General features: G+C 48.3%; 1 protein-coding gene across 2 annotated transcripts in view; it reads right to left on the bottom strand.

The window, feature by feature from the left end:
- Positions 1-4,209: 4,209 nt before the first annotated feature.
- Positions 4,210-22,314, bottom strand: part of LOC144111521 (uncharacterized) — an 81,146-nt gene continuing 63,041 nt past the window's right edge. Inside the window, exons 2-4 of one of the 2 annotated variants that reach the window (XM_077644848.1) lie at positions 18,453-18,715; positions 11,958-12,348; positions 4,210-5,734 (exon numbers count right to left, since the gene is read on the bottom strand). In XM_077644848.1, coding sequence (XP_077500974.1) covers positions 5,379-5,734; positions 11,958-12,348; positions 18,453-18,647 — 942 coding nt within the window. In that variant the 5' untranslated portion in view covers positions 18,648-18,715 and the 3' untranslated portion in view covers positions 4,210-5,378. The remainder of the gene's footprint in view (positions 5,735-11,957; positions 12,349-18,452; positions 18,716-22,314) is intronic. The other variant, XM_077644847.1, reaches the window with a different exon arrangement.

Genomic DNA, 22,314 nt, shown 5'->3' with positions numbered 1-22,314 from the left:
CTATTAATGTCCCTTGTTTCCCCCTGAACAGGGTGAAAGCTATGTGAATATAAGTTATTTTCATTTGTCGGTATAATAGGGTGTTTAGTATCTATCCTCATTGCAACGTATATATTTTTGTTTTCGTGCATATTACTCAGCCCACCTATTAGGCGACCTTAATTAATGTACATTTAGTTCAGAAAGTTACCCCTCGGTTACAAAGAACGCCGCAGTTCAGTCATTGACAGTACATGGTGAGAATAATTGTTCTCGCCCGGGGATCCTAAAATGTTCGCAAAAGCATGCGTAAAAAAGCGTTTCCGTGCCTTTCGTATCTACAAGGTAGCTGCCGCAAACCCATGTTGGCTGGAGAGCCCCGTAACAGCTCCAGGTTTTCCACTGAACTCGGTAGTAATCTCTCCTGTTGAAATGGCAGGACGAAGAGGTAACTCACTGGTTTGACTGACTAGAATGGGTGACGTAATAGCTGGAATTAATGATGTAATGACTAGACTGGCTGCTTGCACTCACTGGGCATACTGACTGGGGAAGCTCACGGGGCTGTCGATTCACAGACTCACTCACTCATACACTCCCTCAATGAAGTGACAAATATACTGACAGCGCAGATTGGAGAAATTGCTTGACTTCAATGGCGGAACTTACTAGACCGGCTGACTGGAGGGGTGGTGGAGTGTGACTAGATTAGAAAACTTAACTGATCGACTCAACTTACTAGTTTTCGATGATTTAACCGGAGAGGATAACTCATTGGCTGCCCGACTGCGAGGAGTGACAAGTTTGACTGACTTACTGACGTTACAGAATTTGCGACCAGTACAGTAAGCTCTGAGAGTAGGAGGATCATTCGCACAAAGACGCGACGTCGTAAATGCTACTTCCCCAGTCTTTGGTCAGTGTACGCAAACTCCGCCGCACGAAAGCTGTGCTGGGCAGTGACGGCTGCGTAGTGACGGCAAGACGGTGACCTCCGAGGCGAGGCACAGCGCGAGTTGCATGTCGCCGCCTCTGTGGAGGCAGCAGAGGCGACAGCACTGGCTGTGTAACACGTGGCAGGTGTGTTTGCTCCCATCGCCGTACCGAAGATGCCTCAGGAATGCGCCGCACTCGGGGCTCAGCAAAGGTTGTGAAATAAAAAGAAAGCCAGGCAGTAAGACAAAAGCGCAGACCGGCTGCACAAGGGGCAACGGTCTGTCTCTGTGTCTCGCCGACTAAAGAGCACACCCGTAGGGTTCGGGGCGCGTCCCAGTCTGGGGGGCCTCCGCGACTTGTCGTGCGGAGAGCCTACGTGAAAGGGGGGGTCCGAACAAGCGGAAGGGTACGGGGAAAGGGAGAGGGGGTGGCAACGTGGTCTCCTCTGATGTGCTGCCCGCGCGCCCTGCTGCCGCTGCTCACGTGTTGACATTTCTTCGCGCTCCCGAGCGCCGCCATTCCCCGAAATCCGCGCCAGAACAAACAGCTTTGCTCTCCTCTGTGGCGCCGCCGTCGGCGCCCGTGGGGACCTGGCGAGCATAGCGTGCCTGTCGCCACCGCCGGGGGCGGAGGGGCGGGTTTGAGCCGTTTAGTGCTGCTCGCGACCTGTGCTCTGTGCTGTCTGCGCTCAATTTTGGGTTGGGGAGGGGGGCTTCGTTTCCGCGGATGGGACGGGACGACCACCATCGTACCCTGGGCCGAAACCGGGGAGAAGATTGACAGCTGGTCACCGCTGAAGGCGGCTGTGGTGACGAGCTACCGCTGTCAACCGGAGGGACATGAATCGTCAGGATGGACAGTCCTTCTAACAGGCACAGATTTAGCAATTGTGGAGATAGACTAACTGAGCTGAAGTAACGCAGGCCACAAACAAAAGACAAATGCACTTCAGGTATTCCTTTATGTCTTTTATGGTCCAGCGTGATCAACGACGATTAGGTAAGAACGCGGGAACGCTTGAAGCTAGGTAATTAACATGAGTGTCATATTTTTACAAGAAAACCACAAAGCGTGCATCAAGAACTCATGGCCCAAGAACTGCCCATCAAGAACTGCCCAGCTCTCAAGCCTACAAGGATCCGGCACCTGATGGTAGCAGGTCTTTCACCAAGCAACCCTTCTTCATACATTGCCTGGACGCAGGGACCGTACCATCGTTCTCTACTGGACTTCATCAAATCTGCTAACCTTTTCTCCATTCATTTAATCTCTACTACATCATTCATCACACCTTCACCCATCATTGATGCCCTGGGGCAATAAATTTCGCTTAAAAAAAAAAAACTCGTGCCCAAACGCGTACTAAGATGGGCATTTCAATGTCATCCTACGGTGATTCCTTTATTAAGGGTAAAGGGAAAAGAATGCGGCCAGTAAAAAAAAGTTCACGGGCCAGTTTTCTCACGACCTTACGTCGTCCAGTTGTGCAGTTGAGCTGTGCAGCATTTCTTCGCAGGCCGTTGAGGCTGCCTAGGAGAGCACCGCACCTGGTGGTTCGTGCGTTAGAACTGTGCAGCATTGCTTCGAGAGCTGTGGAGGCTGATTTGCTGTGCACCGCACCGAAGGCGCAATACAGGCGAGAAAACCGGCAATAACTTACACTCGTTCAGCGTGCGACCGTAGGTTCCCCTCTCCCAATGTCAACGCGCCCGCCCCACTAACACAAACGGGAATTTGGGTGCGTTACATAAAATTAAGACAAAAAACCTCAAATATTCTCACAATTTCACAGAACCCAAATCAGACTGAGATTAATGGCTTATGACTTCTGAATGTGACGTGCAATTTGTTGTTTAGCCCATGCGATTTGATGGCGTGCATATCACTTTTAGCACGTTTACCATATCACTTTTTCTACATCAAGTCTACATGCTGATACTGTGAACGGTCACTCAAACGAAACGTGAAGGCAACACGCGTGTCTCAATGTTTCGTGCATCAATCTGCGTCCGTAATTTAATACACTGATTTCAACTCTTTTCATCACAACCGCGCCGAAAAGCGCAACAGAAAATGTTCTGTCGTCACAACGAGTTTTTGTTGTATTTTTGGCAAAGAACTCCCAGTTCCAAGAGAATTTTCTGGAGTATTGGGCTATCCTATGTTGTAGCGCCACAACTACAGATACATACTACAGAAAATAGTACAGTACAACATAAAAAATACTGCAGTACAACAGAAAAGTATGTCGTAACTACTAAACTACAAAACATTCTGTCGCATTATGGACAACATTCTGTCGTTTATTTAGACTGAGTAGTAAATGTCGACCAGTCGGACAAGTGCTTCTGTAACATACTTACCCGCACGTGCCCTATTCCCAAGACTCAACAAGCTGAAAATTTCTGGACTCACCTTGATACGTCAACGAAGGCTCAGGAAATACTTATCAACGTAACATTTTCTTTTTCCTTGCTTCTGTCCTTTTTTTCATTGCGGTGATTACTACCTACCCTATGTAGATGTATTCCTTGACAACTTCAAAAGCTTCGCTGCTCTATTGTAAACTGCTGTCCCTGTCCATGACCGCTGGACATAGCTTTAAATTTCGTCATATTAATTTTAGGCCCACCGTCAGCTTTGCTTGTCTCGGTTCTCGATCGTACCCTGCAGTTCGTCCCCTGAGTTGTTCAGCAAGGCACTGTCATCAGCTAGTCGATTGGTGGTTACTACGCTATTCTCCGTTACCTTATATCCCAAACTCTTCCCAGTCCGATTCTCTAAATACCCCCTGCAAACACGCGATGAATAGTACTAATGTCCAGCATTCTCGGGAAAAAAATTTAGAAAATTTAGAAAATGGTGAGACACTCTTACGGAACTATTGAAGGTAGTGGTCCATTATTCCGATATGTAGCAAAATCTTTCTTTTAAAGTGTTTCCACCGAACGCATCGAACAGTTGAGACTGCCATAGAAATGCGATGGGCAACGATTTTGACGATAGCAAAAACGTTAATATATAAAAAATACAATATTGCCGTTGGATGATCTGCGGATATATTGATTGTTATAGTGAAATCTTACATTTTTGGAAAAAATTGCGTTGCAGGATTGCTGGGTATGAGAGAGATGGTGTCTCCCTGCTTGACACCATTCCTGACTGGAATTTTATCTATTTTCACTTTGAAGACTATGATTGGCTGTGCAGCCGCTGTAGACATATCTTTTTTTCTACTGGGAATATTTCACTGAAGCGAAGATAGAATTCGCAGCGCTGTTTACTGATCTCTAATGCAGTTCATCAAAAAGAGCACGAACCAATATTGCCTACACCTTAAGATGTATTTTTTTAGTTCCCCTCCTCATTTTACAATTACATGTGCGTTGCAAAGCTTTCCTTCCGTCATGGATCGCAGAGTTACCCCAGGCCAGCTTCACTGAATAGCAGGAAAGCGCGTTCACGAGCACACCAGGGATAAAGATGAAAGCTGGGCAAGGTGATCTATATATCATATTCATTTTTTGTTTTTCAAAATTGAAGCCGTCTTCACCGCAGTACTGCATGCCCGATTAAAGTCAGAATGGACAATTATCAAATCAGGAAGCACCCGTAGAGTTCGGATGTTTTGTGACGTTGGGAATTCCGGCGTGTCCCGCGACTGCACCACCGGCACCTCTCAAACGCTTCACAAGTCGTCCGTGGATCGCATATAACTTTTTTTTACTCATTGCCAAACGCTAGCACCCAAGCTCAGCATGTTTACCCAAGTCCATTCGTTCTGCTACGCGCAGCGTAGAGAAACCGATTAAGCAATGAAAAAAGATCTATTGGCCGAGCTGAAATAGAATTTCAAGTTTTTACCCTCGGCTTCTGGCCCCCACATGCACCTTGCAGCAAGATAGCAACGCAGACAGAGAGCTTAAGTTAGGAACTAAAATTATTCCATCGACAACAGCAGGCTTAAGGTATATTTACGCCAACGTTAACCCACCAATCATTCCAGATGCTGTTTCTTGGAATCTCTTGGCATTTCTTTCTCTAACGTTCCTGAATCTGCAGAGAACGTGCGCAACGCCTGTGAATAGGGTGCGGGCTATGCAGTGTCCGGTCGCTGACACGTCACACATGCTGCTGCCTTCATATCTTCGTTTCCCACGTCGCACTCCTGAACGTGCATTCCTTTCTTCTCGCAGACCCGCGGGTGCTTTTTATTCTCGTTCAACAGTTTCGCGCTAACGCCACCAGGGGCCGATGGATCTGGGAGAGAGCTGACGGGAGTGGTTTAGGACTGTTCACAACCATGGGGGCGGAGCACAGTTTGCCGTAGTGTCAGCTGCGCGGTCTTGTTACTCGAACGGCGTCTCTCGGGTCAACGGCGTCTCTCGGGGCGTCTCTCGGGCGTCTCTCGGGCTCAGTCTGTACAAACGGGGGAACCGGCTGGAGCGTTGTGTCCCCCCTCCTCACTCGTGCTTGATGCCGGCGCCCAGCGCCCATGCCTGGCTGAGCAGAGGCGCGCACTGCGGGCAGCCGGGTGGGCAGGCGGGCAGGAAAAGCGGACAGGCGGGTGCCAGCAGGCAACCCGGAGGAGGTGGCCTTGTCCACAGCTGGGCGGCCGCGGCGGCCGCCGCTGCCGCGGCCACCGGAGCCCGGAACGCCGACCGGCCGGCACCCGGAGGAGCGTGGTGAAGGCGCTCGAAGGCGCGCATCCAGTCGGCGCCGTCGTAGCCACGTAACACCTCCTGCAGCAGGGCAGGCCGCTCTGACTGGAGCAGCCGGGATGAAGACAGCGGGGAGGACAGTGGGCTGGCCGCGTCCCCTGCATCGACGTCGATGGATACACCACACAACACAGTCAAATGATCTGCCGCTCAAGCAGTGTTGCAAGCATCATCATCATCATCATCAGCCTTACTACACCCACTGCAGGGCAAAGGCCTCTCCCATGTCTCTCCAATTAACCCTGTCCTTTGCCAGCTGCATCCACCCTTTGCCTGCAAACTTCTTAATCTCATCCGCCCACCTAACCTTCTGCCGCCCCCTGCTACGCTTACTTTCTCTTGGTACCCACTCCGTTACCCTTAAGGACAAGCCCATTTCTTTCTCTTGATTTCGCCTAGGATGTCATTAACCCGTGTTTGTTCCCTCACCCACTCTGCCCGCTTCTGCAAGCAATCGAGTGATAACAGTCAGTGAGTCAACAGCATATACGATTGGGCGAGTTGGTGACCTTCCTTCTAGCGCTGAAAGCACTACTTCAAGAGGTCTAACCGGCTCAGCGAGATTGTGTGAACTTTGACCTTGAGGGCCACCTTGGCGCATGCAGAAATAAAATAAATAAAAATTGCCGCGAATGGGTGTCCAACAAGCGGCGACGCGAACATATGAGCTTCGCTGGCCACTTACTGCACGAGAGCAGTATGCCATGGCCGCAGCCGGTCACGCCTCGTGTAGCAGTAATAGTTGTTGTTGTTGTTGCCTCGTGTTAAACTGAAACACTCTCGCGCTGTGCATTGCACGTCGTCGTCTTCATCAACTTCCATCTGTGTCTCGAGCAGATGAGATCAACTAAACCTCGATTAGAGATTAACCTGAGTCTAATATTGACGCTGCCGCCGCGATGGCTGAGTGGTCACTGATCCGAAATACGCAGGTTCGATCCCTGCCGCGGCGGTCGAGTTTCGCCGAAGGCGAAATTCTAGAGGCCCGTGTACTGTGCGATGTCAGTGCACGTTAAAGAACCCCCAGGTGGCCGAAATTTCCGGGGCCCTCCAAAACGGCGTCCCTCATAGCCTGCTGCGCTTTGGGGCGTTAAACGCCATGAACTATAATCCATAATACTGTCGCCAGACGTACCAAAGACCCATGAAGCCAAACCATGAGTCAACAAGGCTAAACACATTTTTTGCAGGCCTACTCGATTTAACTACGTTAAAACCCTACTCGATTTAACTACGATAAAAGCCTATTACTTTTTTTTAGGCTGGCAGGCTTAAACACGAGGACAAGAAGAAATGAAATGGAGTAAATTCCTGGTGTTTATCATTTCTTCTCGTACTTGTGTCAAGGTTTTCATTGCAGGCTTCAAAAAAAGAACAAACGAACTTAGCTAATCAAACATTGCATCTATCGATCAATGGTTTATGGACTACAATTTGAGAAGCACTGCTCTGATAAATCGATTGGTCATCCATTTGACTGCCTCCTTAGCAGGCGGAGAGAAGATAATTGACGCTGAAGATTTGTATCACACCACTTAGGAATTATCGCCAACCGCCTGCCTGCCTGCTTCAATTAAACACATGCGTTGTACTGCGATGAAAGTAGCTAAAACAGTCTATAATGAGAGTTCTGCTCCCCAACAGACGCCTGTCATTCGGAACCACACCGGAACCTCCACACTCGAAGCCTCAAGTCTGTACGACACTACGGTAGCCGGACGAACAGAAAAAGTTCCAAGTGCGCTCCTCAAAGAACGAAGCGAGAATACCCGATGAAGAAAAACAAGAGGCTGCGTGGCCGCGAACGGCAGCCGCTATGGGCCTCCATACAGAAAGACGCGGGGAACGGCCGACCGCATTGAGATTTCAGCGAGCATCTTTCACCGCCCCGAGGAGCAACGGCTGCGCTTCCTCCTGCTCGGCACACGGCATGAAAAATACACCTCTTTCCGCTCGATATGTATACACGCTCTCAAGACACACACACACACGCTCGCACGCACCGCGCCAATTTCTGCGCATTGCGCGCGCTCCGTCCGCCAGACGGCGCCGCGGTCTGCATGACGATGGCATCCTTCTGAATATCGCCGCCGGTGGTTGCGCCCCCTACTCGCATCTCATCTAAGCATGCGGTCTGCGTTTCGAGTGGGCCCACCCCCTAACCGGGTTAGTATCGAGCGGTCCCGTCGATGCCGCTTGCGAAGCGGCGTGGATGTCGACGCACGGATGTCGGCGGCGCGCAAGCGCAATCTGCAGCCGCCGTCGCCGCCGCTGTGGCAGGCCAGTCGTAACTGGATTTGCACCCGAGCCGTGTCTCGGCGGTGGGTCGAGCCCTCCTCCTCCGTCGACGCGCTTGCTCTCGGGCGAGCAGGCGGTGACAGGGATTCGATACTTGGCCAGACAGCGCGCTGTATAGCTCTGAAACCAGTCATGACAAGGTTGGAGTGCGAAGCGGAGCGGTCAACGTAGATTTGTAGCCCCCGACTGTGCGGCTACTTCCCTAGTTTTAGTTTTTCATTCGCTAGGTTGCAGTGAGTGAACGACTAGCTCCACGTGCTTAACTTCACTCTATGCATGTGTGCCTTTGCGCAGAGCACTGCCTATCTTTCATCAAGCGTGAAGGCCAGCCCACGCGTGGAACTCATTAATAATAATAATAATTGGTTTTGGGGGCAAGGGAATGGCGCAGTATCGGTCCCATATATCGTTGGACACCTGGACCACGTTGTAAAGGAAGGGATAAAGGAGGGAGTGAAAGAATAAAGGAAGGGAGAGGTGCCGTAGTGGAGGGCTCCGGAATAATTTCGACCACCTGGGCATCTTTAACGTGCACTGACATCGCACAGCACACGGGCGCCTAAGCGTTTTGCCTCCATAAAAACGCAGCCGCCGCGGTCGGGTTCGAACCCGGAGTTCCCGGAGGCAAAACGCTAAGGCGCCCGTGTGCTGTGCGATGTCAGTGCAGGTTAAAGATCCCCAGGTAGTCGAAATTATTCCGGAGCCCTCCACTACGACACCTCTTTCTTCCTTTCTTCTTTCACTCCCTCCTTTATCCCTTCCCTTACGGCGCGGTTCAGGTGTCCAACGATATATGAGACAGATACTGCGCATTTCCTTTCCCCAAAAACCAATTATTATTATTACTCCATAAAAACGCAGCCGCCGCGGTCGGGTTCGAGCCCGGGAACTCAATCGCACTTTTATCACCAATATCAACCGATTGAGTTCACAAGGGAAGAAAGCCCATCAAGCTGACCTCCAGTTCATCATCATAATCATCATCATGAGTTTAACTACGCCAGCTGCGGCCGCCTTATACCGCAAAACTTCCCAATATCATCGACCCGCCTTAGTTTCTTCCATCGCCTGCTGCTCCTGCCTTCTCTTGGAATCCAGTCCGTTACCATCAACGACAATTGGTTATCTTCCATTTGCATTAAGTGTCCTGCCCTCTATTTAATCTAATCTTACGACACCCGCGGCCAGCAGATCCCAGGAGGCTCCCTATAAAATCGTCACTCTCTCGCTCTCTTGGCTTTTGCCTCCTGTGGTCACGTTATCGTTCCCTAGGGGCCACTCAGTCTATCTAGAAAGACTAGTTTCAGTTTCACTCGTAGGTTCAGGAAGTATGACCTTTCACACTTTAACCAACGCTGCTATTTGATCTCTTATCTTTATTTTAAGGAAAACAACAAAAGCCCAAACAAAAGACAAGCACGTATAGAATAAGGCAGGACAAGTGCTGGGAGAAGTCAAGCGATATATGCCCAGGATATATGTACATGTCCTACTCATACTATTTCTCACTTATACTCGTCACTGATACTCAATACTTGTACTATTTCACTTTACTTTCCACTTATACTCACTTAAACTTTACTTCACTACACTATTTCGCTTATGTTTTGAAGCTATACTAATTCGAACGATAGCTGCACACTCGTTTTAAAAGTTCTCGCTAGCCTCAAAATTTCAGCCCATTTGGCGGATATACTGGCGAGAAGGGTCTGCCAATGAACTCCAACGCGATTAAATACGAGTTTATTTATTCCACAAAGGTTCAAGAGAGAGAAGTTTACTGCGATGCAGGATTAAGCGTTGCGTATATTCTACCCCGGGATCACCAAAGTCGACTTGTTCATTAGCTGGTCCGAGGTTAGCCAGGCCCGCTATGTTGTGGGTGAGGGGTTGAATCAGCGATACCATGATGAATATGCTGGTTCGTGCCATTGGTGTTATGTGACCTGAACTCCGCGCGGAATAATGCATGGGCTTCGACAATATTACTTGCAGTTCTTCCTTTCTTATTGTTAACTATAAAATGTTTCAAATTTCTTTAGAACGCCACTGAACGCTTTTCCTTTCGTGCATAGCCTCTTTCGACGAATGAAACTGCTCACGGTTGAGGATACTGTACGCATCTCGACAGAAACGTGCCCGTGTACAGTTGAATATGGTTCCGGGATTGTTGATTCCAAAAAAAAGGGCTCGAAAAGACAGTTCCATGCAGTGTTTCGTTACGCTTAGCCGCAACTTGCGGGAGCTTTTGCGGCAATTCGTGATCGTGAATAAACAGGTTTAGCGCTGTATTTCCACAGTCGAGCAGTCAGAAGAGTGGGCAAAGGCTGGAGAAAGCACTCGAACGAAGGCGGGGAACGTTCTGTCGGCTGGGAAATACAGGGTCCCTATTTTTTTTTGGAATACACAAGGAGTATTAGTAAAAAGAAAAAAATAAGAGCGTACTATGCGTTGTTATTAGAGACTTTACTTAAAGAAGAGTCTAAAAAATAAAACCGGTCAATCTTGTGCGCACGAAAGAATTATATGACAAAGCAACCCGCCGGCCAACCAATCCACTGTCGCAAAACGGAATTGCGGGATCATTGCTTCTAGCAGATACCTGGGATTCGGTCCCGTCTGATTTGTCCTTCTTCGCGGAAATTAAAAACAGGTTTTTTTTTTACTACATTCTTGTGCAGAGAAGCTCTTCTTAGCTTTGTTAGGGCTTTCGTTGCGTTTGGAAAGTTTTGAACAAAGAAAAAGCACTCGGTCGACCAAGCACGTTGCCCACAATGTAGACTATGCAGAAAAGTAAAATGCTTTTTTTTCAGACAATGGCGATTGATTAGCATTTTACCAAAATGCCTAAGACACCCTCGTGCAGTTGAGAAAATGCATACTAAAGTCTATAGATGCATTCACCTTGCGGCTAAGAGGAGTTCAGCTATAGTTGATTGCAGGTCATGTTGCTTAAAAAGCGCCAAGACGAGCCACAATACGAAATACACGTTTCGTCGGGTCGTCGGCATCGTGTTATGCCTCGTCTCAGGGCGTTCAAATCAAGAACCCAGCGAGAGGCTTGTGACACCATCACTCGAGTCAGCAAAGGACGGATGGCACCCTTCTTGACTGACTATACACACTAAAGAAATTGCGGGCCAGAAAGGTAAATAAAGCCTCTGCGCGCGAAACCGCAGGCCTCGGTGTCGTCATCAGCGTGCGAGGTGGGACGTCGAGGCTTAACACTACGGGACGGGTGCTGTGCGGTTGTATCGGCTCCCTCAACTTATATGACCCCTTACACTGCCGTCACTACACCCACCACTTTCCCGGGCACTCGCGTTCAAAGCTAAATGTCGCTCCATTTACTTAAAAAGCCCTCCGCGTGTGTTTTTTCCGCACACTTGAATCTATACGCGCCAGTGTAGACCTCGCCGTTTCTCCTCTGACAGGATATTCGAGGAAGAAAAAAAAACAGAAACAACGTTCGCGTCATCCGCGACAGCCGGCGAGGGAGGTTGTCTCGGGTGACCCACCGGACGCGACTGCTCGGCTAGACAGAACTGAGACAGCAGCTACGATGGCTGCTGGGGGAAAGAGAGAGAGAGAGAGAAAAAAAAAGAAAGAGTCCGAAACCCGCGTACCGAATGTCCCACCCATACCCATATACATTGCGTCTCCGAAACAGCTCAGCTTCGGCATGCGTCAGTATACGCCGCGGTGGTGTCCTATGGTATAGTAGCGTGTTCCTGGCGGGGGGAGGGGGGGGGGGGGGGACAAACGCACGAACGCACTTGCAGGCAAGCGATCGGCTTGCCCTCGCTTGCGCGTGCGGCCTCCCGCCGACGGCGTTGACTACCGCGGACCACCGGCGCAGTGTTTGCGGCCCACAAACATGGCGGCTGAAAGCAGCGCAAACAGCGGCGTCCCTTAATGGGCTCCCTTCCGGAGAGCGAGCAGCCAGCGAGTACAGAAGACACAGCGCCGCCTGCACGCGGGCTCCGCATACAGCCCCGCGTCAAGCCGTGGCATGCGCCTGACCTGCGGACGACTCCTCGGATCCCGGCTGCTGTGCCGATGGCTGCGGAGGCGGCGGAGACTGCGCACGCGCGGGCGACGGTTGAGGAGGCACGGAGGACGTAGGCGAAGGGCAGCCGTCGTCTCCCATCCGCTGTGCCCGTTCCTGCTGCTGCTGGTCTTGCCGTTGCTGCTGCTGCTGCTGCAAGGCCCTTGCGGCTTCGCGCGCCGCTCTCTTGGCCGCGGCTTCCTTGGCCCGGGCCCCCGAGCCCCTGGCCTGGGCCATGGCCTTGGCGGCCAGGGGGAGGCCGAAGATTGGTCCCGGTGGCAGGAAGGGCAGCGATCGACCCGTGGCCACGGCGCGAAGGCCCATGGCGATGGCGTCTTCGGCCGCCTGTTGACGCTTCAGGGCCACCTGCGCGTTTTGTGAAGGCCATCAGTTGGTTGCTAGAAGTGTGAGTCTAAAATTGAAAGCCTGTAGATGACGAACCTGCGCTACCTAGAAATGTGTTTACTAACGTCGATAAGTTTGACTTTGTTAATCTTCGGGGCGCCACCGAAACGCGTCAGTATAGACAAGCGACGAATACGACGCGCGTTTAGCGCTGTGTCCCTTCTCGTCCCTTCTTCTCTTCTCTGCTGATGTACTTTTGCTGCGCCCAAAAGTGTATTCCTATTGTTCATGCCCTTCCTAATGAATGTTCGGATCTACATGGATCTAGATGCCTTGCCTTCGACAGAAACAATAGCTTCGAACGCCCCTGGATAACAATGTCCACTACGGTGCAATCTGCATGTCAGTCGCGCGATGCCCGCATAGTTTCGGTTTCAGTTTCTTATAAGTCGGACACAGCACTCAGCGGCACAATCGATGGAAGGGCATCGGAAAACTAAAGAATGTCGTACTAAATGTCCTTTCCGCCGATTAGTAAGCTCTATGCACTAGCGTCAGCGCAGAATTTTATAGCAGGCTGTTTCGTTACAGAGAATGAAGCCGCTGTCTCATCAAACTCGGGAAGTATAGGCTGGTAGATATATCCTTGATTACACAGCGTCTTTATTTTCCGTCTTTTGTATGGAGGTCTATTAAGGCGGATGCGTGCATAGCACATTTCGCCCTTCTAGGTTCGTGCTTCAAAAGTTGAAATTAAATTTTCTTGCGGTGCCTGTCCCAAGGGTGTTACGCATTCCCAGTGGACAGCATAGGTGCTCCATTAATAGGCTGTCTGGGCATCCACTGGAAGCTTTCAAAAGAACCTATACCCCGCTTTACGTTCCTCTGATAGCCGAGCCATCTTGGGTTGATCATGGAATGCTAGAAATCAAATAATGAACAAGCGAGTGGTCGGGAGACATTTGTGACCAGGATCGGTTGATCATGAGAGGCATACGTGGGACGTCCAGTGACTCAGCACTCACCAACACGTGGCGCTTTAATCTATCCAGCAGTTTTGATGACCTAGACTCGACGATATGAAACAGTTTAATACTCACAGCTGACGAATACCATATTTATGATGTTCAGTAGAGGCTCTGATGGGCCAGTTTATTAAGGTTAGTACCGCGTTACGACAAACGCGACTGTTCGTTTTTGTGTTTTTTTTTGGCAAAAGTTTCAAGAATGGTACTTCCTTCGTCATGGCAGGTTTGCAATGAATCAGTTTGGTCAATATAAGAACACCGAGCGAGCTAGGAGGTGTTATCTCCGCCTTCGAAACAAACTTGACAATGATGGCAAGGAACCGAAGAACAGACGACACAACAGCCCTCACAGCGGTCGCGGCTGAATAAAACAAACACATATATAGCGGGGACGTGGAAATGGCAAATGAGTAGAAAGGTGAACGAATGTGAAGAGCTATAGAAAAGGGAAAGGAGCTTTAAACACGACTCTCGGCACACCCGGAAGGTCCCCCTTCCACGCACCCTGCAAGACGGCGCCAGGTCCGAGCTGGCGGACTCTTTCCTGCAAGAGTCTACGGATACCTGATACTAGCCTCCCGAATCAGGTATATGAGGTTAACTGCATGAACCGTGCATTTTGCGCGACGCCGAACAGATGACGAGATCTCCACACGCTTGAACTCACGCTGATGTTGTTAAAAGCGCCGCCTTTGCCAAGAAATAATGCGCCTTGTAAACACTTCTTTGTCTTTGAGTAGCCAATGCGTTAAGTAATTTTTGCAGACTTGACACATACGGCGGAATGTCTATCTACCCACCTTCCCAAAAACAGTGAACGTTGCACTTACAGAATCGGCAAACATAATTTTTTTTTTAAATGGCAAAAATATGGAATCAGCAGTTACCTACAAAAAAGTAAGGTTTCTCGCTACTGCTGGAAATAGAGGTCTCTGTATTGATAGGGGCAAGCCTCGTAAGGTCCCTGCACCAAAATGTCCCCGTACTGAAAGTTCCTTGTACTCTAAAGTTCGTGAACCTAAACGTTCGCGCAAAAAAGCAACCTCCTTGGGCGGACGGCCCACGCACTAAAATGTTCGTGGGCCTATGCCATGTACAGGAAGAAGCGTGTTCAAAAATATGCCAGGAAAGGTCCGTGTACTATCACATACATGTCCCAAAAGGTCTGCGGGCCAAAATATATCCATGCACGTATGAAGCTCCAGGCACAAAAAGTACGCGTGCCAAAATGGTCGTGCACTTAAATGCCATTCTAAGAAAAAGGACACGTGCATGAAGACTTGTGCACTGAAAAGGAAGACCATATCTAAAAGCCTGCAGCGCCAAAAAGGTGGAAAAAAACAGGAACAGTGAAGGAACAACGGGACAAGTGTTAGGAAACCAAAGCGCTTACCAAAAACCGATAAGCTTTATGAATCATAGAGATTAGCGATATATACGGAATAAAGACAGTCAGTAAACGAACTTAACGGCACATACATCATGAACTTTCCTGCAGAAGACTTTGAAGCAGAAATTCTACTGCACACTGATAATAGTTTTACTACGTTGTGAGACTTCAGCGGCCAGAAATTCTTCGCTAGCATTGGGTCACTATATATCGCAACCAATTATGAAGGCTGAGCAGGGGGTGCACCCACAATAGCGAGCTTAACCTGCCAGTTGGCTTCAAAGCCCTTCTCGTGCAGAGTTGGCATACGAAGATGAAATTTCCTTTTGCCAACATAGCCACATCTTCACGATTACGGGATCTTGGTAAAAATTTGCACCACGGTTACGATTAAATGCGAAATGCAATGGCGGTACCTGAATTTAATTTCTGCCCCTTTCTTAGCTTAATAAGCTCAGTTTTGAGTGAAAATCGTTAGGATGATGTTACCTATATCGATACACGGCCGCGCAACTTTGTCCTCAGGGTCCCTTTGAAATGCCTTCGTGGCTTCAGCTTCCGCTTGCCTACGACGTATCCGTGTTTCGTCTTGTATTTTGACGCCGACGCCTATTGGTCTATAGCATCCAGCGCGGTACGAAATGCGGAGACTTCATGGGATCGCCACTTTTATTCCTGGTATCGAGCGCCTTGTAATTCTCGTGTAGCAGCGGTGTCTGTCTTCGGCGATCTTCCCATCGCATTTGAGACAAGGGACACTTCGCAACCGGCCTTCCAGCCTGCCACCACGTGTTGGTGCGAGCCTGCACGTACCCCGCCGTTAAAGGTAGCCAGTTGGCCATAACGTGTGTGCCTCCTCTCTCAGCTGCACGCAATTTTTGTATGCTATTTTCTTTTTCGATGCTCGGCGCTAGGGACGCCGACGACGGTACCACTATCATTACCCAGGAATTCGGAACAGCGCCCCGTGGCACTAAACCTATCGGGATAAAACTTTCTGTTCCGCAACCACTCGATCATTCTATGTCTTTCTTACGTCACGGATGACGTCAACATGATATTTTTTTAATGTACACAGCCATGCGCCCCGTAGTGGCAGCCAAGGTAACTAAGAGTGCTTGTTCCAGATTCCTGGTAATGTAATAGTCGGGAGCTGAGGGACTAACATCTGCCGCTGCGTGAAGAACGCCATAGGAGTGCACATACGGTGGGACACTATAGGCCAAACAAGGATAAAAGACAGTCATGCAGAGATGGGAAAGGACAAATGCTTGATAAAACTTTAATCTGCATGCCTGAACTGAGTTCCCGGGTTCGAACCCGACCGCGGCGGCTGCGTTTTTATGGAGGAAAAACGCTAAGGCGCCCGTGTGCTGTGCGATGTCAGTGCACGTTAAAGATCCCCAGGTGGTCGAAATTATTCCGGAGCCCTCCACTACGGCACCTCTCTCTTACTTTCTTCTTTCACTCCCTCCTTTATCCCTTCCCTTACGGCGTGGCTCAGGCGTCCAACGATATATGAGACAGATACTGCGCCATTTCCTTTCCCCCAAAACCAATTATTATTATTATTATTTATGCCTGAACTTGTGAGGCAGGATAATGATGTGGTAATGAAATAATTGGCTACCTGTAAGAAATTCCTCAGCCCAGGAAACAAGGCTGCAGTTTGAAACTTTGCAGCGAATCGCCCAAAAATTCGAAGCACCATGTTATTAATCCACGATGCGATAAGGCTAAGATATGCTCCCATTTAAAGTGACTACGTGCAAATCTCACTCAACCACTTAACCAGCTTAATTTCCAACATTAACCTCAGTAGAAAAGTACGCTTGTGAAGCGCATGTTACATTTAGGTCATCAGCTCGCGGATGATAGGATTTCTGTTTCTCATTAGTTCGTTGTCTGCGTGTAGGTCACTGTGGTGAGTAGATCCAGTACAAATAATGGCGTGGCGCAGGTAATGGACATCCAACTTTCTTCTAGCTTGATTTCGAGAACTTGCCTGTGTTCTCTTCTACAAGAGACGAACTCTGCCACCGTGCACTTTGCGACAAGTCTGCGACATGGTCTTCATGTGCTTTGGATTTTTTGCTGCATGTTTTTTTTTTCTTTGGCTAGCTTAGATGTGAAAGAAATATGCGTCGAATATTGTCTGGAATATAGCTGTGGCGGCTTAAACTTTTAGCAAAAATGACAAATTTTCCAAGTTCCCAAGATTATGACATCTGATTTGTAATGGCCGTAGCACGTGGTCGGTTCTTAAAGGAATGTTGTCAAAGAATGATTATTGAGAGAAAGATCTTTGCTCGGAAACTGCAACAGGCTAAGGTATTGATGTCCCAGAAGCAGCGTTACCCCTTTTTGACTGAATATATAGGCAAATCTTCGTGACGGCACGGCAGAGCGAGCGCGTTTGCTCTCTGCTCTGTCACGAAAAAGAAACATCGATGGATTAACCGCCCTTCTTTCATGGGATCCCACGCGAGCCAGGCCCAGCGACGTAACACGTTGCAGATTCCTGAGAGCGCGGGCATCCTCTGGTTCACATAGATATCATTACGTTTCTCCGTAAGCCAACAGGTGAATGCACATGCCGATAACACTTCCTCAAGCACACAGCTCGGGCCCCGGAATGTAAACCACTCCCATTGGAATTGTCAAAACACTTTTCTTTTAATCTTAGATTCAGCCGTCCTATAGAGCGCCAACTTCGGCTTATCCAGCATTTTCTTTTGCCAGTGAGTATTTTCTGAGGACAATACTTTCTGTTTCAGGGTTGTCTCTCTATCACCTTCTTCCCTTTGAAATCTAGACTCCTCCAACCATCGCCTTCTGTCCGCCGCCAGTAGGGAATACGACTACCTGAATAGGAGTATTTTCACTTTTAATTATAAAAAAAAAGTATTATGCGCGCTGAAATGCCGCGCAATCAGGTTGATACGGAAGGCTTAATTTTGCAACGGACTGCAGTATGTGACAAAGCGGTTCCAGGCCTCCAGCCGAGTTCCAAAGACCAACGAAAATCAGCGGCATGTGTCGCTCAAAATCATGCGACACGTGGTGGCGTATGCACCATGGACTTCTGGGATTGGTCATAGCTTAATACGAGGTCACTTAACCTGTCCATGATAAAATTAAAAAAAGTTCAATGCCTAGCAGGTGCCTTCCCTTGCAGCAAGGGAATGAGCACTTCGATACAGTTCCTCCAATTTAGATTTCGTGTGGCACTAGGAACGTCTTAATTAAAAAAAAACTCACAAGATAGTTACGACTGTGCAACGCGAGGTTCAGCGATAGCTGTTTAGGCGTTTAGTCACGTGATCACTACACCAGTGGTCACGTGATGCACCCCTGCACTGACAGGCGGCTGTTCCAAACAGAGCCACCCGTAGGCTTATGCGACCCAGGTTGACCTAGATATAAGGTCACGTGACATTAACGCCCCCACCGGTTATGCCGACGGCGACGCGGTAGCCATGGAGGGGAGCCTATAACAGCTATCGCTGTAAAATAAAGGGGCGTCATTGGTTGTCCTAATATTACCCGTGAAACCTGAGCTCCCAGCCGTGTACTGTCATCCGCTAAGAGCTGCTACATATTTGCATCTTCTACGGCAGTCGTGAAGCTACCCTCGCGAGCACTCTGCAGTGCAGCACGTGCATCCAGTAGTTCAGTGGATCCCCGAGAGATGGCGCTGCTCCCACCTGTGCGGCCATGATGCGCTGCCTCTCGGCGATGAGGTTGCACTTGGCGCAGGCGCAGTCCTTGAAGCGGCACTGGCGCTTGTGGCCCTTGAGCCACGAGATGACGCCGTGGTTGCGGCACCGGGCGCACTTGGGTCTCCGGGCGGCGGTCGAGGACGGTGGGGAACTGGGCACGCCGCCACCGCCGCCGCTCATCGCGCCACGACCGCGGGGCGTCGCCGCTCAGTCGGCGTCCATTGAAGCATGGGGTTCCTCGAAACCACCTACGGGGGGAAAAGAGGCGCCACCGTCTATGCGAGTTTCTTGAAGAGCGCTTCATCCGCCAAGCCGATGGCAGAAAGTGTAAACACGCATTTGGAGTGGCTAGAGTTTGTGGTAACACGTGGATTTGCATTCCAGAGCAGAATTACACCGTGGTGCTCCCACTCGGGGCAGAATAAAACACACGCGCACAGCACATAGAACAGCACGTAGTGCTGTGTGCGTGTGTTTTATATCAAGGCTAAAGCCTTTAATGGCTGATGCTCGCGTCTGTCCGTCCGTTACGCTCCTCAACCCGATTCGGAAGAAAAAATATTTGTGCACGACGGCAGTCGAACCACTATCCTTCCGTTCCGCAGCCGAGCATGCTGACGACTACGCGACTTCCTGCCACCGCATATGTCGTTCTCCTTGTCTATAAGGCGCTGGAAAATGCTTGCAGAAAGGCGTCGAATCAGACGGATGCCTCCCAAACGCCCTCCAGTCTCTCCAGCATTTAAGATTCACAAACAATTGTGTACTTAATTAACATCTCAACCGCACACCAGTGACACAAGCAGCAACGCCACTTTCAAGGCTTTCGCCTCACCGCACTTTAGGGCAACAAAGTGCTCCCCTGAATTTTTTTTGCTTCGTTATGAACTAATCACGCGCGCAACCTGTACACATTTATTATTGCGTAAATAGTGTATTTGTGTATGTTACTTCTCCCCCCTATCCTATTCATTTAATTTCTCCATTCTGCCTGCTATCCTTTATTTCCGCTGCCCCAGCTCAAGTGCTTCAGTATCGATGACAGATGGCGGGCCAGCAAAAATCTTTTCATTCCTTTATATTATTATTTTAATTAACTACTTATTAGTATCTGCAAAACTTAAGTTTTGCAAGCGTTTTGTACCATACATATTTGGGAGGTTTGCCTCACGAAAAATCGTATTCTTGGAAATATGTCTGCGCTTTCACCCAATTACTATGACGTCAAGCCATATACGGGGGCCAAAACGTTTGTACAGAAATCAAGCGATAACCCTTGGTTAAAAATGGTTTAGATGTAAGCTTTTGCAGCTAAACTCATTGGATTTAATCGTCATTTTTTGCCTTCCTGGTCGCAGCGGCTTCGGCCCCTGCGGAACACACAGCTCGGTCGTTCTGGACACGTGTTTTGCCCTGTGTACGAAGTTGAAACACTTTTTGGTGTTCCTGCAGCACCTTTACGTCCTCAATGCATAGCTCTTTCTTCTCCTGGCAGTATTGCGAAATTCTACTCATTGAAGGGAGGTAGGCCAGGCTTTCACGAAAAGTTGGAAAGCATACAGGAAGGTCTGTCGCATGATCAAGCGGACATATGATACGGCGAAAAAATGAGCCAGTTCATTATTAAGCTGGAGAACTACGCGGACCGATACTCAATGATGTATAGATATGGCTTGGACGGCCCAAGCCAGAAAAAAAAAACTATACAAGTGCGCCTAATTTAAAACTTCGAAGTTCGCTTTTAAACTGAAAAAGGTCAATTTCATGACATCCACGGAAAAGTTAACTGGCAACTGGATAGGAGTTTTACTCAGTCAAAGGAGAAAATGAACAATGTGCTGAAGCCGGGTGCACAGTGAGAAGGTCGTGCCGTTCTACTGGCGTTTTGGAATATTTGTCTGCTACTTTAAACACCCCTGAAGACTGAGAGACTCCATGACCTCGCTGTCTCTTAGCAAAATGCCATTTTTTCACTGTCATCACATGCTCAGGGCATTTATTTAGCTAATTGGTCCACCGCTGCTATTAACACAGACAACACGTGATACCTCGCCCTAACCAAACGATAACATGAAAACCGAGTTCTTAGAAGTAAACTTGTACTTTAATTTTCGTGTGACATGGCTCGATTATTCACATTCGGATGCTTTTATTTATGACGCTAGCACGTCCTCCTATATGCTAGCCCACCTTTAAGTGCAACCATTACCGCTTTAATTACTGTTAAAAGGCGGTTGACGCTGATATAAAGGCGAGACAAATTTTGTGTGACTGTTCAACGCGCAGGAATGGCGCTTTATGTCACCGAAAAAAAAAAACCTTTAATTCACCAATAGAAAATAGTATACGCCGCACTGAAAAAAATCGCTGCCTTCTGAAATAAACACCGAAAAATGTCCGCCGAATTTTAAAAAAATTAGAAGCCTAAGCCGGACCCATTTATAGACAAGCGGATGAAAGCGAAATGTATACACTTATTGCAGTGCAGCCACTCTAAATGCTGCAGGCTTTAAGCGCAATTATGCAATGCATACTAATAATTAAACACCAGCTGCGCAGAAATCCAAAAGCTGAGAAAACACGAAGTGGTAGTAATCAACAAACATATAAGACAACAAATAAGAGAAACAAGGAATACAAGGGATAGTACCAACGCTATAATATCACCCCCGCCAATTCACGGTGGCCATGAAAGTTTCATCAAATCAAGAATAAACGGGATTGTAATAATTTGGGTGGTAAAGTTTTCCGCCATCTTATGCCGTGATGAACATGAGACGACAGTGGTCTTAAAAAGTCCTCTTACTTTCGATTTCGCAATATAGCCATTGGCCCTAAAATTAAAAATTTTAATCTTGTTTAGTTACATTCAGGCAGGTATGCGTCTTTTAATTGTACTCAGTCACGAAGGTCTAGTCTACATTGCGTGCAAGTCGCCTTCGCACACCATACCAGCGTGCTTTTCGCAGCTTTTAAAAGAAAATTTTGTATCGAATATATTGAAGCTCCCGGCATACAGTAATCTAGCAAGTGAAAGTAATCATTGATATTGCGAAGTCAGGAACTAAATGCGTAGCTTAAGGCTAGGCGAGGAGACGTGGACCTTACAATTTGGGAATAATCACAGTATACCAACGCGTTCGCACCACAGCTCGTGACGTACAGTTTTCCGTGTTACTGGTTAGCGTTGCCAGTGCTACACCAAGTACGCATGATTTGTTTGTTTGAACTGTTTTCATATTTTGATGCATGGTATGTGCCATTTCACGTCACATAAGAACACCTTGCAATAGAAATGAATAGAATAGAAATGGAACGACACATTCAGGTACTCATTTTTTCCTGCGTAATTAGAGAATGGAACGGACTTAGCTCATAATTAACAGCGACAAATTCATTATCCAGGTTAGTTTCACAGTTAGAGCTTATCACAAAAGATAATTAAGATGTTCTAATGTTTGTTCCTGATTCTCTCTTAAGTAGCACTCTCGATAAGTAGATGTCAAATACAGTTGCTTCTTTAAAATTTCCTGTTTTTGCTTATCTCTATGACGTGCACATTTGTTGTTTATTGTAATCTACGTTGTTTTATACTGTATTTTTGTCTTACCTCATTGCTTGTATTTTTGATGAATTGTGCTGTTTCTCCGTTATTTGTGTCACTCACACGTATACTTGTACGCGACCAAGAAATCGTTGTTCATGCCCTTCTGCTAGGCTCTCGGCTGAGAGCGGCAGTATTGGAAAATAAAATAAATAAAATTCTCTGCGCAGTTTTATACCTGCAGTGTTTTGGGCAGCTGAAAAAATCTTAATTTTGAGATCACAAGCGGCAGACCTCAGGGTG

The sequence above is a fragment of the Amblyomma americanum genome, chromosome 11 (assembly GCF_052857255.1).
Source record: "Amblyomma americanum isolate KBUSLIRL-KWMA chromosome 11, ASM5285725v1, whole genome shotgun sequence".
Lineage (NCBI taxonomy): Eukaryota > Metazoa > Arthropoda > Arachnida > Ixodida > Ixodidae > Amblyomma > Amblyomma americanum.
The sequence above is the reverse complement of the archived record's forward strand: the minus strand, read 5'-3'. Positions and strand labels throughout refer to the sequence as shown.